This window comes from Macrobrachium rosenbergii, chromosome 56 (genome assembly GCF_040412425.1).
Source record: "Macrobrachium rosenbergii isolate ZJJX-2024 chromosome 56, ASM4041242v1, whole genome shotgun sequence".
In the NCBI taxonomy this organism is placed as follows: domain Eukaryota; kingdom Metazoa; phylum Arthropoda; class Malacostraca; order Decapoda; family Palaemonidae; genus Macrobrachium; species Macrobrachium rosenbergii.
The window spans coordinates 17281477-17298373 of record NC_089796.1 but is presented as its reverse complement, the minus strand read 5'-3'; the positions used below and the strand labels follow the sequence as shown (position 1 = coordinate 17298373).

The window sequence follows — 16897 nt, the reverse complement described above, 5'->3', positions numbered from 1 at the left end:
AAAGACCACCACGATGTAGTTGTTAGTTTTCTTTTTTTTTGGGGGGGGGGCAAACGATGTGGAAATGCGTGTGGGTGTGATCAGAGCAATTTGCATTGACACTGGATATTAAGACAGCAGTAAGTCAGCAATGTTCTTTTCATTTGTTCATGTAATTATAGGCCTAAATGTTTGTAATAAGTTAGAGGGATTATGTGGTCACTTTTTTCCGTGTGTGCAGTAATACATTATTGTAAGAGTGGCTTATTTCAAGAATTTCATTATTATGAATGAAAATGGCTCGTTATAAATGTTTTTATGTTACACCAGTTATTTACACTTGTTTCCATTTGCTTCTATGCAGGAGAGTCCTTCTGTTTTTCATAACAAATATTTTTACTTAATTGATTTGTACTTACAAATTATTGTCATTGACCCGATGTAGCAGATCACCTTAGCACCTTTTCTAATTCAGCAACCTTATTGTATTCCGCACTAAAGGCAGAAAGTTTGCCAAAATTTCTTTGAGATAAAACCGTGTTCTACCGTATAATATTATGGCAGGAAATGTCAACATTGCTCTGAGATAAAACTGTCCTGGTGTGATGGTGAAAAATCTAGAAACTCCTGTGAACTCAACTATTATTTCGTTGTCTTGGGGCAATACAAAATGTATCACAACTCCTTTGTAGAAAACTGTCCCGGTGTCATAGTAGAAAATTACTCAAAAATCTTTTAACCTGAACGACGTTAAGTACAGAATATAAAATGCCTCAACGATCTTTTTTCTTCTTTTAACTTTTCCAGCGTGATGGAGTTCTTGCCAGTGGTGACGCGCCCCCTGCAGGACGTCCGCTGCTGTGACGGAGACTCTGTCACCCTAGAGGCCCTCGTCGAAGCTCCTAAGAGCTCCATCGTCCGTTGGGAGAAACAGGGCAAGGTGAGTGAGTGATCATATCAAGGTTTGAGTGACTGTTCAGAAATCCTCAAAGACTTCTAAAACTTTCAAAAATACCAGTGCCTGTACTGATTGTCAGGAATTCTGTAGAGGATCAGGAACAGACTTCAGAAATTCAGACATTTAATTTCAAAGTTATTTTAATCCTAATTTAATCATGTCATCAAATAGAAAAGCTCAAAGGATTGTTCGGAATCTACAGGGTTTACACACTGACAGATGATCAGGGGATTGCTCACAAATCGACTAGGGTCCTGATTGTTGTTCACAAGTAAAAAAGAAATAAATTGTTTGTTGCAAACTGGACGAGTTTTTTGGATTGTTCAGATATCGGCAGAAATTTTAATGCTTTCTCAAACTTAGGTGAAGTTTAGAATTTAGACAGAGGTACTGGCGAATTTCATTAACAGACATAATAATCGTCCAAAAACAGAAAGCAATTTTGATGATTGTTCATGTTTCTACAGAGGTTCACTAGCACTTGTTTATGAACTTATTTTCATTTAATCTTAGTCCAATAGTAAATGAAAGATATCTACGCCTATCTTGGGTCACTGGGAGTGCAGAATTTATTTCAGAATATTCACATGTGTAATGCTTTATTGAAAATTGAGTGAGCCATTCATAATCTCAGCTCTCGCTCTCCCTTTCGGAACATCAAACATTTACATATCTCTCTCGATCATTTTTTTTAAGTGTTTTCTCTCACTGCCTATTTTGATGTCTGTTGACATCGTTGCCTGTCAGACTGTTGGCCTGTCCTGAATGTCTGCCGTTTTAAATGACCTTCATGAGCAAGCTGAATTGTTTTGTCTGAATATTGAATAATAACAAAATAATAAATTCATCTGCTGCGTCTTAAGCACCAATTAGTACCAGTGAAGATGTTATCTGTAATGCAGTTATCTGTGACTGACAACTTCTTTAGATTACTGCCGCATGAAAAGCGCTCAATACCTGATACTCAGGAACTAATAATGAAACCAATTGTTAGATGTTTTTTTTTAAATTTACATTCACCCCAAGGATCAGGGCTTTCCTTTTAGAGATAAAGAGGCTATTAATGCCGGTACGTGGAGCCTCGTTAAAGTATCCCTTGATGATTCATTGTGACGCTTGTGAGGATTGCCAAGGCGAAGATGCTCAAGGCTCCATGAGTGGATCTTTGAGGCCTCTGGTGTCTTCTGGTGTCTGAGTTTGTTTTATTAAATGATTTCTGTTTTGTGATTTACATGAAAAGTTGAAATTGGCAGCTCATTTCTTTGAAAGAGTCAAATTATCAACTGCTGTCCTAATTTGCATGCTTTGTATTGTTTGGTTTCTCTTAACAAATAATTTCTTCTCTGAAATGAGGTCATTTGATATTAAACTCCTGTTCATCAGAGGTCATAATTTATGGCTTTGTATTGGGGCTACGTAAATTATTTGTTTAGTGGAATATGATAATTATTTATGTTTTTGTAAATTAATAATTTCTATGAAACTGAGAAAAAACGTTCATAATAATAATTTGTATTTTAAAATTTCCAATAATATCATCTGTGTAATTTAGAAAGAAATGTCTCTGTTTCTCTTTTTTTTTCATAATGGAAATTAATCTTAGCAAAAGAAGCTTCTGAATTAGAGCCTGCGTAAAAAAATTATCTTGTAAAATCAGTAATTTATTTAACTAAATGCTCTGTTTTACGTTTTTTCTGTAAAAAGAAAATACCAAGCAATTTTTAAATATATTGCAAACGCTTATACAACTTAACGTTTTCGTAAAATTTATCTGTTTTGCCATCTTATTTACAAATTAAATCTATTTTTATTCTTCTCCATTCGCTCTTATGTGAACCTTTAAGAAGAATTTCATATATCAAATTCAGGCAGAGAATTTCATGATACCTACGTAAATGACAGCATTCATTAACAGATTTACCATTCAACTTTCTTTCTGTAAGACGTATGACCCACTTAGCAGCCAGCAAAGGAAGATTTATGCCTTTAAATAAAGATAACCGGCGGAGCATGGGTCATAAATATGCAGTTAAAAGATGAATTCAGTTAAAGGCACTTCCCTCCGTCAGTAACTGATAATTACTCCTGATTTATTACCCGGGAACAATGCTCAGATTAGCGGATACACATTAGTGAACAAAACGCATCACCCAACTGGAAGTTATAGACAGAAATGAACGAAGAAGAAAGTCAAGAATTTACCACATCTTTGCAGTAAATCATATTTTTTTTAGAAGTCATGTATTGATTGATAATTATATATTTGTATGTATGATAATGGACAAAGGTTTTGCGCTTTATTGTCAGCTGAACCTGAACCTCTCTTCAGATACTTTTATGGTAAACGTTTTCTATATCTATCTGTGTATCTATCTATCTATCTATCTATCTATATATATATATATATATATATATATATATATATATATATATATATATATATATATATATGTATAAAGAAAATTGTTGGGCTTATGATGAAGGAAATTTCCTCTTATTTGCGGAAGAAACAAATAAAGCAGTAATGACCTTAATTACAGCATCGACGTTAGAAAGTAGTTTCCCAGCACTAATGATAGTAACATAGCCAAGGGTTCGAAAATCGGTGATGAAACGAATTACATTAAAAGCGAGAGAAACTTAACCTTTGGGCATTCGTCGAACATAATTTTCCACAGAGGTGAAGGAATTCTTGTAGACTTAAGCTTTTACATCACAAGAAAATTGATATTTGGATTATATATATATATATATATATATATATATATATATATATATATATATATATATACATACATATACAGTATGTGTATGTATATGTATGTATGTATATATATATATATATATATATATATATATATATATATATATATATATATATATATATATATATATATATATATGTGTGTGTATATATATATATATATATATATATATATATGTATATATATATGTATATATATACAGTATATATATATATCTATATATATATATATATATATATATATATATATATATATATATTTCGTTATTATAGAGTGGTATATTTCCATATGCGCTTATTTTATTCATTTTTTTATTGTGCCTATTCCTCAGCTTGTTTTATTCATTGTTCTCTTAAAATAATTAATTCTGTGTTTTTATGCTTTTAACTTTATTAATTTTTATGCTTTTAGCCATTAATGTCAACGATTACAAGTCAGTTATACTCAGTACTTTCCCCTGTTATTTTGATTGTTATTGTTGTTCACATTTACTCTGTGTTTCCATGCACTTCTTGCCGTACATAGGTAACGCCGGCTACATAGTAATTATAAATGACATTATTATTATTAACAGTCGTAATCATTGTTTCCCCCAGGTCCTGAAACTTGGCGGTGACATCGAGAGCGAGTGGGACGGGTCCCGAGTCCGACTCAAGATCCGGGAGGTGTACCCCGAGGACGAGGGCGAGTACTCTTGCATCATCTTCAACGACATGGGCAAGGCTGTCACCTCAGCCACACTCATCGTTGAGAGTGAGTGTTACGGAGTCGTTCTTTGTGTTAGCACTGAGTTCCGTAAAAATACTTTTTCGTGTTGACACTGGATTGTGGGAACGACTTCCTTGTGGGAATACATTCTTTTAGTTTTAGAATTTGATTGATAAATCTTAATTATTAGAACTGAATAATGAAACTGCTGTCTCTTAGTATTAAATTCAGGTTCTGAAACTATTTTTTTTTTCCTGTGATAGAAAATACGAATCTTGGGAATGTTCTTTTGGTGTTAGAAATGAGTCCTTGAACAAACTATTCAATGAATTTTCCTATTTGTTTTCAGTATTTAAAATTTTACCTTTATACTTTGCTTAGTTAAACACAATAAGAGCATGAGTCGTAAGAATTATGAGCATGTGGATATTTAAATACGGCGATCATGCTATGTTAGGAGCTGCTACATACTGTATTGAATGACTGCATAGTTATTATATTATATATATATATATATATATATATATATATATATATATATATATATATATATATATATATTATATATGCATACACACACACACGCGCGCGCAAGTTATCACGACGTAGCTATATGCTTATTAATAGGAAAAAGAATAACGCTACTTGTCGTAAAACATTAATTTTCCCACATTCATTTAAAATATAATCACGCAATAAGAGTGCCACTTTTTAATCTGATATAAATATTGGTGAGATGATTTTACCCAGTTAGTATCAATCTCTTATTATATTGTAATTCTGTTACTCTGAATCCTACAACAAAATATTCGTTCACCCATTTTGTGCTAAACGATAGGTGTTTTATCTATTTTTTTATTCTCTTGTGGTTAAATTGTATTTATTTTTATCACCAGTGGCCGATGACAAAGAAAACGATGTGACAGTGCAAATGGAGCATCGTCCTGATTTATCCAGACGAACAACACCATCAAGAACTAACACTCCTTCCAGATGGTCGAGGTCACCCTCCGTCAATTTCCAACGTGAGTGAATTTTCTTTAGTATCAGCCTCATAATTCTTCGTTTTCTATAGCTGTGTTTTCTACGGGTTAGTGGTTTTCTATCATAAGTAATGGTAAACCTATGTAAAGTTTCGTCTTAATAACCATTTTTCTTTATGTATATGTTTGTTATGCTAAAAATATTATGATAGCGATGCTACATTGTCTGTGTATACAATGGTGGTGATTTGTGCATAATGGTGGCAGAGTAATTCATGTTTAGTTTATGAAAAGAAATTAGTGTCTAAATGTTCCTTGTTGCTAAAGTATACTAACATGTTTCCTCAGTTTATTGTTATGAGTAGCCGTGACCAAAGATCATTTCATAATTTGTGCTGCATTTAACTTCGCGTGTATTTACTCCTTGGTGTTTGCCACGACTTCAGCATACAGATGAAATTTGGTTTTAGGTAACGTATAGAATAAAAACTGATAGAAGCGTAACTGAAGTGCAGTCGTTTCATAGCTGTCGTTTTAGGGTAGTTAATCTTACAGTATGTAAACAATATATTGCTTTTAATAGCTAAATGAGTTTTGTTCAACCATATATGATACCCAGCAGAGGTAGGCAATTTGACTGTCTTACCGTATGTGTCCAGTGTTACTGTTTTTAGAGCAACTATTAAAAATTGTAAAGACCGGGCAACAGAGCAAACTGGAAAGCGAGGATCGTATTCTAGTCAGTCGTTCTTTCCATTTTGATTGTAAATTTGTAAACATGTCTATTTTTTTAGGTCAAAATTTTAGTTGCTTAAATAGGCACCTGGCTATCATATAGGTGAGCAATGGCACCTCCAAAAAGGGTGTAATTAGTATTCATTAGGGGAGATGACTAACATCCCTGGCGATCTTGCAGGTGAAGGAAGTGCTCATTCATGGGCTGGTGTTGGCTGGCGAGAACCGTCTGTCAGTGTACCCCACTGGCGCCCTCTTTCTAGGGGGTCCTCTCCACTTCTGCTAGGTTAGATTTTGCCCCCCGTAACACCCGCCCCTCTCCTCCTTCTCTCATTTTTTGCATTTTTCCCTCTCCCCGCCGTGTGTGAAAAAATAACAATTAAATGAGTTGTAAAGCTACTGATTTATTCTTTTCTAACGAGTGACAAATAACAGACTAAATTATTCTCTTTTTTTTTCTAATTCAAGTTCTTAATGGTTTCTGAACTGGCGTGGATTTTCATCCCCTTCTAATCAATCTTAATTTAAATATCCGAATACAATTCTGATTGCTTTCCAAGATAATACTGATAAAATGTAAAGGCATTTCTTATGAAATATGACCAAAGATGACCAAAACAGAAATTACAATGGAAATTAACTCTTTCTTAGCCTTCAGGTAAGGTAGTAAACTTCTATAAAGTCGAGTATTTTCCTACATTTCAATTATGCTTAGAACTAAGTTATAACAACCCAATTTATCCTTATATATTGGTTTTCTGGTCGTGAATAAGTCACTTCAAAAATAAGATCTCTATCCAACAATGCATTACGTTACCGTTTCCCACCCCCTCTCTCTCTCTCTCTCTCTCTCTCCGTGTGTGTGAATGTATGCACTTGTTCTCCTCTATGTGTGCACATAGGTTATCGTTAACACATTCTTAGGTTATATTTCTTAAGAATCTTTCATGTCTTCAGCCTCAGTATTTTGATAGAATGAACTTTTCAAGGCTATCTTCATCTCTTATCTAGAGGCGTTAGACAGGTGTAGTAAATAACTAATAATATTTAAATAATATGAGGTGGAATGGATTTGTAATTGTTACTGACCATATGGCAATATGAATATTTTGGTTTGTGTGTTTTCGTAATATTAATCAACTTCATTTACTAATATATATAATATATGAAAATAGAATATGATTTTGAGACCCTGGCAGGTAATGATGTAAAGTTAGTGTTTTCATTAATTATTTAGTATATGGAGCAATTGAAAATCAGGGTAGGTAATTAGCAACGACCTTGCAATAATATGGCATATTTTCTGTGCACTGTCATTCACTTGTTAATTTACGGAAGTTTTATTGATTACGACAGCAGACTACCATTGATGTCCCGTCCATTCAAGTATTAATTAGCAATCGTGGCCGGCTATTATTTGACACCGAGGTTTACAAACAGGTTTTGATATCGAGCGCTATAGTGAGCTGTAAAGTATATTTGAATAATTTTATGTCGGATTGAATTTCTATTTTTTGATTGAATTCACCCTTTTCAGGGAGCAGCTTTTTGTTTGTATACATACAATAATACCAGGTATGAATTTGTAGCTTACTTAATCATGTTACAATACATCTTTACAGCTTTGATATTTCAAGCACATGGATAACACACTCATGTTAACTTTTCTTCTAATCAAATTCTAAGCCCTGGAAGGTTGTAGAAATCGAAAGTGATCTCAGATGACATCATCACGTGTAAACACTCCTTTAACATGACGGGCTGAGCTGCCAATGGGTTGGCGTCAGCTTTTCCTCGTATACAATTCGTGTTACAGTACAGTGTCGTGTTTCGAACGATGTGAAACCCTTGCACTAATTGGTACTGCTTAATTATATGAAGATAGTCGAGTACCATTTTCATCTTTGATTCTTCCAGTGATATATATATATATATATATATATATATATATATATATATATATATATGTGTGTGTGTGTGTGTGTGTGTGTGTGTGTGTGTGTGTGTGTGTGTGTGTGTGTGTATGTATATATGTAGTGTGTATGTGTGATCTCATTTTGTAGCCCCTTAAATGGCTTAAACGGAAATCCTAAAGACTTGGAAGACATCTTGAAAAGCACGAGAGAGAGAGAGAGAGAGAGAGAGAGAGAGAGAGAGAGAGAGAGAGAGAGAGAGAGAGAGATCAGGGCTCTTCCAGTCCTATTTTGTCTCAAAGCTGATTACATTCAGTATTGACGTTACATCCACGCCGACGTGCAACGCAGTGATTTCATTAATTTTTCACATTGCAAGCTAAATAAAGATCAGGAAAAGTAAATAGAATATATTATTATGCACTTACAATGAAGTGAATCCTTACAAATGCCATTAAACCACTGAAAGCAAGTGAACGTCATCTTCGAATACCTTACCTCGATGCCCTCAGGAGGCAGATTATGAGATGAACTGGGGACTGGAGGGTGACTGGTTTACTAGGAAGGAGTTGCTGGGGGAGGGTGGGGGGGGGGGGTAGAGAAGAGATTTAGTCTCAGATGAGATTGGAGATGGTTCATGCCTCGCCTCTCCGAGAAGCACGTTGCACTGAAACCTTGGAAATGAGCTTTTGGGGAGGGGACGAAGGCAGAGACGCAGCCGAGTGTGTTACAAGCGTTTAGTGTCTCGTAATTCGTGCAGCATGCTTGAGCTGATATTTTTTTGTGTGAGTTTTTTCCGGAGATATTAGATACAAGAACACGGTAAAAAGAATTAGACTGTCTAGTTATATTTGTGTGAGAGTGAATATTACATATAAATGAAACCAAAGAGAATAAGAATATCAAATTATATTTGTGTGAGAGTGAATATTACATATAAATAAAACCTAAAAGAATAAGAATCAAATTATATTTGTGTGAGAGTGAATATTACGTATAAATAAAACCTTAGACAATAAGAATATCAAATTATATTTGTGTTAGAGTGGATATTACATATAAATAAAACCTAAAAGAATAAGAATCAAATTATATTTGTGTGAGAGTGAATATTACGTATAAATAAACCTTAGACAATAAGAATATCAAATTATATTTGTGTTAGAGTGGATATTACATATAAATAAAACCTAAAAGAATAAGAATCAAATTATATTTGTGTGAGAGTGAATATTACATTTAAATAAAACCTAAGACAATAAGAATATCAAATTATATTTGTGTTAGAGTGGATATTACATGTAAATAAAACCAAAGAGAATAAGGATATCAAATTATATGTGTGTGAGAGTGAATATTATATATATAAATAAAACCTAAAAGAATAAGAATATCAAATTATTTATGTGTGAGAGGGAATATTACATATAAATAAAACCTAAAAGAATACACATATCAAATTATATTTGTGGGAGAGTGAATATTACATATAAATAAAATCTCAAAGAATAAGAATATCAAATTATATTTGTGTGAGAGTGAATATTGCATATAAATAACACCTAAAGGATAAGAATATCAAATTATATATGTGTGAGAGTGAATATTACAAATAAATAAAATCTAGAAGAATAAGAATACAAGGTTATATTTGTGTGAGAGTGAATATTAAATATAAATAACACCTAAAGGATAAGAATATCAAATCATATCTGTGTGAGAGTGAATATTACATATAAATAAAATCTAAAAGAATAAGAATATCAGGTTATATTTGTGTGAGAGTGAATATTACATATAAATAAGACCCAATATAATAATATCAAGTTATACTTATGTGCGAGTGAATATTATATTATATAATAGAGCTCACTGGTCACCCTTACCAGATTTACATATACAATATATACAATATATTAGCCTCAGTTACCTCATAACTTCCCGATTTCTTCACACATTACACAACTTATTTAGGACTGACAATATAAGCTTAGCCGAGTGCTATAGCTTAATCTCACCTCAACCAACGCATTGTGCAAGAGATCGATTCTTCTGTCAGGCAGTTTGGGATTTCTTTATTTCGGATTCAAGGATTTCGAAAGAATATAGAAGTTAAGAGGTCGTTGTGAATTGAAAGTTGCTACATTTCATGATGCAAAATCTGCGGTGTATACTTCTTGAATACAATTTTCCATTCGTTTTACCCATTTTAATTAGTAGGTTGAAAATTGTTAGATTGTTTGTGCGGACTAACCTTGAGAAATGTTTGACGATTATAAGAAGAATGCCTTAGAAAAGCTGTAGCAAAATGAAAACATTGTAACGTCTTGAATGTATGTTACATAATTTCATGACGCTCTTGCACACGTGTTTTTGCACTCATACTTGTTTACCCTTAGAGGACGTGGCTCCGAGACGCAACACACACATACAATTATATATATATATATATATATATATATATATATATATATATATATATATATATATATATATATATATATATATATATATGTATGTATGTATATGTATATATATATATATATATATATATATATATATATATATATATATATATATATATATATATATATATATATTATAATATATATATATATATATATATATATATATATATATATATAATATATATATATATATATATATATATATATATATATATATATATATATATATATATATATATATATATATATATATATATATATATATAATATATATATATATATATATATATATATATATATATATATATATATATATATATATATAAAGAACTATGTTATGCAACTTCACATGAGGCACATCAGCAGTGTGTCCATACCATCCACACATTCTGCTGCCCACACCTCCATCGTACACTTACCAACTCCTTCCTAGGAATTACCTTTCGAGCCAGAACCTCTGCTTCTCCATACAGCAGGCATTTTCAAGGTTTTCTCTTCCTCCATCTTTCGAAGAATTTGAGATTGTATACACCATTCACCAACTTTTCCTTCTCAATTCTCTCCACGTGAACAATCCAAAGTGAAAAATCTTTTTGCCACAACATTGACATATCCATATTTCTCACTCTTTCGGGCTCATTTCCTCCACTTGTACTAATGAAAACAATTCGTCTTATCAGATCCACATTTTTATTTGTATTTGCCATACACCTTCACTCCTCTAAAGGAGAGTGGGCTTCACAATCCAGAATTTCCTTCTCTAGATACTTTTGATCTTCCAACAATTTGCATAGCGCCTGTTTTCATTGTCCGTGATAACTTTCATTGTTCCATCTTCATGACTTCTAATTACCCCTGTAACCTTGCGCTGACATTTTCATCTTCAAATCCTTTGCTTTCTCCCCCTACTTTCCAACTTTTCACCAGACAGCACGTCTAATATCACCAGTTAACACGGTTCTGTTTTCAAAATTCTGTTCCTCACTCCATTCACATCCAGCTTTATTTTTTTTTTTCCTACCAACCTACTCCTATGTCTTCTTTTCTTGCCTGGTTTTGCTCATCACTCCAGCCACGGCTGTATTAAGCAGCTATGGGGACAATTATAAACCTTCGTCTGATACCTACTGTTACACTAAACCAGCCACTCTCTTGCCTGCATATCACGATAAAAAATTTTTTTTATAAATAAAACCTTATTGCTTGTAAAATAAATTTGTTGTATGTGCTATCTATCTATATCTATCTGTCTGTCTATATATACACACACACACACACACACACACACACACACACATATATATATATATATATGTATATGTATATATATATATATATATATATATATATATATATATATATATATATATATATATATATATATATATATATAATTAGTTGAAGTATTAATGTGGCAATAATTATTTCCTTGGAGCCACTTCTTTGTTAAGGGAAACGGTTTGAGGTTGAATTGTACTTCATATATATATATATATATATATATATATATATATATATATATATATATATATATATATATATATATATATATACATATATATATAATGATTGATTTGTACTTTGATTGGTCATTGCTGATTAATGGAGTTATAATAATTGTTGAAATCTTAATTTTCATGGCACAACTAGGATACCTATTTATGATGGTAAGCTCAACATTTCAGACTTTACTTTCAATTTCATTTATTATTTCACCAGTTTTTTTCAGCTTAGTCTCACCTGTAAAAAGTTAAGTAATTAAGCTTTAATGCGATCAATTTTGCAATAAAATCTTATAATTTTTAGTTTTTTTGTGAATGAAATATTCCTGTACAAGTAATGATTAACCTTACATTTTTGTTACTTAAGTCCTGCTATTATACCATTGAGAGTCATAATTTTTATGAACTGTATGTCGCCATTTTGATATATCATATGATATTCTCAGCCGAAATGTTAGCTATTTACAAACTTAATATAACTTGATAGTTATAAATTAGTGGCATATTACCAATTTGAATTACAATGGCCTTTACAACACAAACACGACAAAAACAGAAAATTTTTTTGTCCTCTTACATTATTTGCCATCGTTCCCGCAGCTCGCCGCTTCACTCCTGAGCCCAGTACTCGCTCGAAGAGCCGATCTCATCGGCCTAAGTTCTACTACATTCCTCACGACCGCATCGTTGAGGAAGGAGAGACGGTTACCTTCCAGTGTGCTGTTAAAGGTACGTGAATGTAAACAATCAGTAGAGCGAAACTTTGAAACTTTCTGTTGATTTTTCACGAAATACTCATTTGGTCAGTACATTTTTTGTGGGTAACCTTGAGTAAATACAGAGATATTTTTTCGTTAGTTTTACACGCGGTACTTTTCCTGGAAGCTAGTATATTCGGAATAAAATACAGATTGAGAAATTAAAATTTTATGCCTAGGTTAATTTTTTCAAAGTGGTTGTCTTGGTTCCAGTATTTCATTGGCTTGAATTCTGAACCCGTTTTTGATTAAAGTCATTTCCTTGTTTGGTATCCTTATGAATAGGTGCCCTACGACATCATCTACTACAGTAATTGTGTGACGTGTAATAATTTTAAGGTCTTAAGAGTACTCAAAGAATAATTTTTCTTTACCAGGCAATCCAGTTCCACGAGCCAGTTGGGACAAGGATAATATGAAAATCGTGGAAGGAGGACGCATCAAATTCGAAGAGCGAGACGAAGTGAGGACCCTGGAGATTCCTAAGGTCACCCAGCAGGACGCCGGTCTCTACAGGGTCACCATCGAAAACGAACTAGGACGAGAACAAGCCACAGCAAGACTAGATGTCATAAGTACGGACCTCTTTCTCTCTGTCTATCTATCTATACTAGTCTCTCTGAGTAAAATGCGATAAATTTCTAAGTTCAGTGCCAGATATAAGTACCTCTCGCTTTCTCTCTTTACGTGGCGAAGAAAAATGTAAGTTTTCCCCTTTTGTCACTGCCGTTATATTAATTCCCCCTTCTCTCTCCACCGACAGAATCTTCAGGCAATAAGTACGCCGGTTACGTCAGAGCCTGGAACACATCGCCCTTGACTGCGCCTCAGTTCGCTCGCCGTATGCCATCTACCCCCGTGAGTGAGGGCAGCCGACTGACCCTCAGGGCTGATTATCGAGGGTCGCCTCTGCCCAGAGCAAAGTGGTACAGGAACGGAGAGTTATTGCCCTTGTGTGACGATTTCCCACAAACGTACAACGGCAGACAGGCCGTTCTCGAGATCCCGGAGGTCACCACAGGCGACGCAGGAACCTATAGCTGCGTCTTGGAGAACGACGTCGGCAAAACGGAGTGCTCCTGCGAAGTAAGCTTTTTTTTTTTTTTTTTTAGATTGACTGTCGTTTTCTGACTGCTTTAAGGTATAATTACTTTCATTTGTTTACAAATTTAACTTTTTATGCAGTAATAATTGTAATATTAGATCCTTTATCCCGTTCGAGAATGGACGGGACTTGTAAGATGTGAATTTATTCCAATTTTTCATTGCCATCAGTTGTGTACATTTTATTTTTCACCTTAATAATTGTATTATTTCGAACTTTTATCGTACTTTTGAATGGAAAGGGATTGTAAGATATGAAGTTACTTAAAAACGTGATTCACAACTTTGAATTTGCATCATTTTTATGAATGAATAGGTACTGGTTCTTACCTATTTTCCCAACAGGAAAACGAGCCAAAACGTTTCCTAAACTATCTATAATCTATATAGAAACTGCGTCAGACTGTTTTCATGAAAGAGTGATTCGGCAGTAGTACTTCTTTAGGGTCGTTGTTTGCATACTAGGGTATCTCAGATTTCCAGCCAGTACAGTTCTAACCCTGGTTCTAGCAGTGTTTGCCCCAGGAAGAGTAAATGCATCCAGTGTCCTTGCGAGTGACTAATAATATTGACTCGCAGGAGTTTGTTATGAAAACAGTTCGGTTGTGATTTTAATGGTATTACTTGTGTGTCGGTAACTGGTTGGATAAATAAAGCGATTTAACAGTGTTTTAAGTCACAGACTGCAAAAAACAAATCGAATAGCCATTGATTTGTTACAAACAAGTCGGCTGTGATTTTAAGCGGCGTTACTCATAAGTTAGTGACAACAAATAAAAACATAGTACCAGTAATAGTTGCAGGAAACTTTACTTAATTGACACTTACAAGGATGAACGTTGTGTCCAATGAAGATGACAATAATGTGAGTTGTTAATGACGTAGTAGATATCGATAGTTTGCCCAGCTACAATTCATTTATAAGTTTAACTGACTTCTGATCAAGCTCAGTGCCAACGATCATCGGATATGTTCTCGGGTAGTAAATTTTGTTTTTTGTTCACTTAAACTACAGTTTCTGTTTCAAGCTGCCATTGCGTTGATGGAGTCGACATTGGGAGTACGTCAATGTGTTGCTTTATTTCATTTTTACTTAGTCTTTTAAGTCTTCAAGCAGTCAATGTAGTCAGCAAGCCATTATAAGTTTTAGCGTATTGATTGACAAGGAGTAATTGGAGTCCTTGACAATCCACCTTTTGAACCTTCAGGTCATTGTTGAACACCGCAACGAGGTCGAAAACACTCCACCTTACTTCATCCAGGGTCTGAAGGATTTGACAGTTTTGGATGGAGACGAAGTCCGGCTCACTATCCGAGTTGGAGGTAAGGCTTAACTTTCTCTCTCTCTCTCTCTCTCTCTCTCTCTCTCTCTCTCTCTCTCTCTCTCTCTCTCTCTCTGAAACTTAACTATGCATGTTGTTTTTCGATATAGCATAGGTAGCTGAATAATCGTGGCACTTCAGAACTTGTGTATAGGCACTAAAAGCCTTATAAAACTTTCAAAATTTCCATGTGTTAAGATTGTCTTTTTTTTCCTAACGCGATTATAGACTATTCATGGTGATCGCATGTTTGCTTATGTCGAGTTTGTGGGCTTTACTGATTTACCAAGATGCAGACTGCACTCAAGCAGCCAATGCAACGGGCAAGACGTAGGAACATGACTCGGTCCTAGCACAAGACTGCCAAATATACAAAAATCTACCTCCAACTCTGTAAAAACTCGCCCAAGCAGCAAGATGTACATGATAAATGTGTAATTTTTTTTTTGCCCCAACTTTCCTTTTTCACAAAACAGGGTTAATCAATGAAAATAGTGATAATTATTCTTTTGCGTCTTGAGTAAATTTAATTACGTGAAGGCCTAAAGTGGGAGCTTCCCTCGTGTAGCATAGAAGTTCTTTGAAGAGGGCAAGTTATAATGACCATGCCCCAAATAACTGCTCAGTTACAGTTTTCAGTAGTTTACCAAAAATGCCCTATTTTTCAATAAACTGCATGTAATGTTTCAATATACACAAGAAGGCGAGTTTGGTTACAGGAGGCAAAATTGCAGGGCAAGTTCGCCAAGTGGTCATTACACCAGTAAGCCTGTTAGTTTTTAAGATAATAGGGCTCTCCTCTTCTGGTACCTGTTTCTGGTAAGAACAACTTGACCGTTGTACAATTTTACATCAGTATATCACATTGGTTTCACGCATTCCGACAGGTTTTGCCACTCACTATATAGATTTTAAGGTGCTTTCCATAAAATTACTGGCAATCATTTCTCCAGAGAAAGTTTTCATAATGATCCCAGAAAATTCCGTTTTTCAGGGCAGAATTCACCTTTTTTAATTTTCTAATATTTACAATTTTTTTACCACCTCTCCAGGGTCCTTGCCCTTGAAGGTTGTATGGGTGCGAAATGACCTTGAGATCAAGCCTAGCAAGGACTTCCGGTACGAGGAGGAAGGCAATGGATGTTACTCTCTCTTCCTGAGAGACATTTATCCCGACGACGCCGGTATCTACATCTGTGAGGCCTACAACATGCATGGAGAGGCTCACTCCTACTGCAAGATGACCGTACATGGTGAGTATCTCTCTCTCTCTCTCTCTCATATATTATTATTATTATTATATTAAGAGTAGTTTGAGACCAGAGTTTCTCAAAGCTTTCATATTACTCATCCCCCAGGGGTTAATTTTTAAAAATTAAAGATGAACCTTCGATAAAGGCCCCACTCACACGAAGCACTATCAACATTGCTCCTCGCTAGTTGCTGGTTACGTTGTGGGATATACTGCACACGCTCTACGAGTGGTAAACCTACGAAAATTAAATATCACTTTTGTTCCAACCTATTTTAATGTAACAAGACTTCTGCAATTTTGCGGTACATTAGAGTGCAACAAAGCAAAACGCCAATTGACACTTAAACTGACATCCGTGAGACCCAACTTTAAAAGAGGAAAAAACAGCGTTGGCATTTGTGGGGTAGCCACCAGCTTCCTTAGGCGTTTGTTTATTGTATCAATTTC

General features: G+C 34.2%; 1 protein-coding gene across 1 annotated transcript in view; it reads left to right on the top strand.

The window, feature by feature from the left end:
* Nucleotides 1-16897, top strand: part of LOC136836666 (muscle M-line assembly protein unc-89-like) — a 651149-nt gene that overhangs the window by 612598 nt on the left and 21654 nt on the right. The window contains 9 exon segments of the mRNA XM_067101137.1: nt 787-919; nt 4299-4455; nt 5307-5435; nt 6310-6414; nt 12612-12740; nt 13147-13344; nt 13533-13855; nt 15082-15196; nt 16248-16448. Of these exon segments, the coding sequence (XP_066957238.1) occupies nt 787-919; nt 4299-4455; nt 5307-5435; nt 6310-6414; nt 12612-12740; nt 13147-13344; nt 13533-13855; nt 15082-15196; nt 16248-16448 (1490 nt within the window).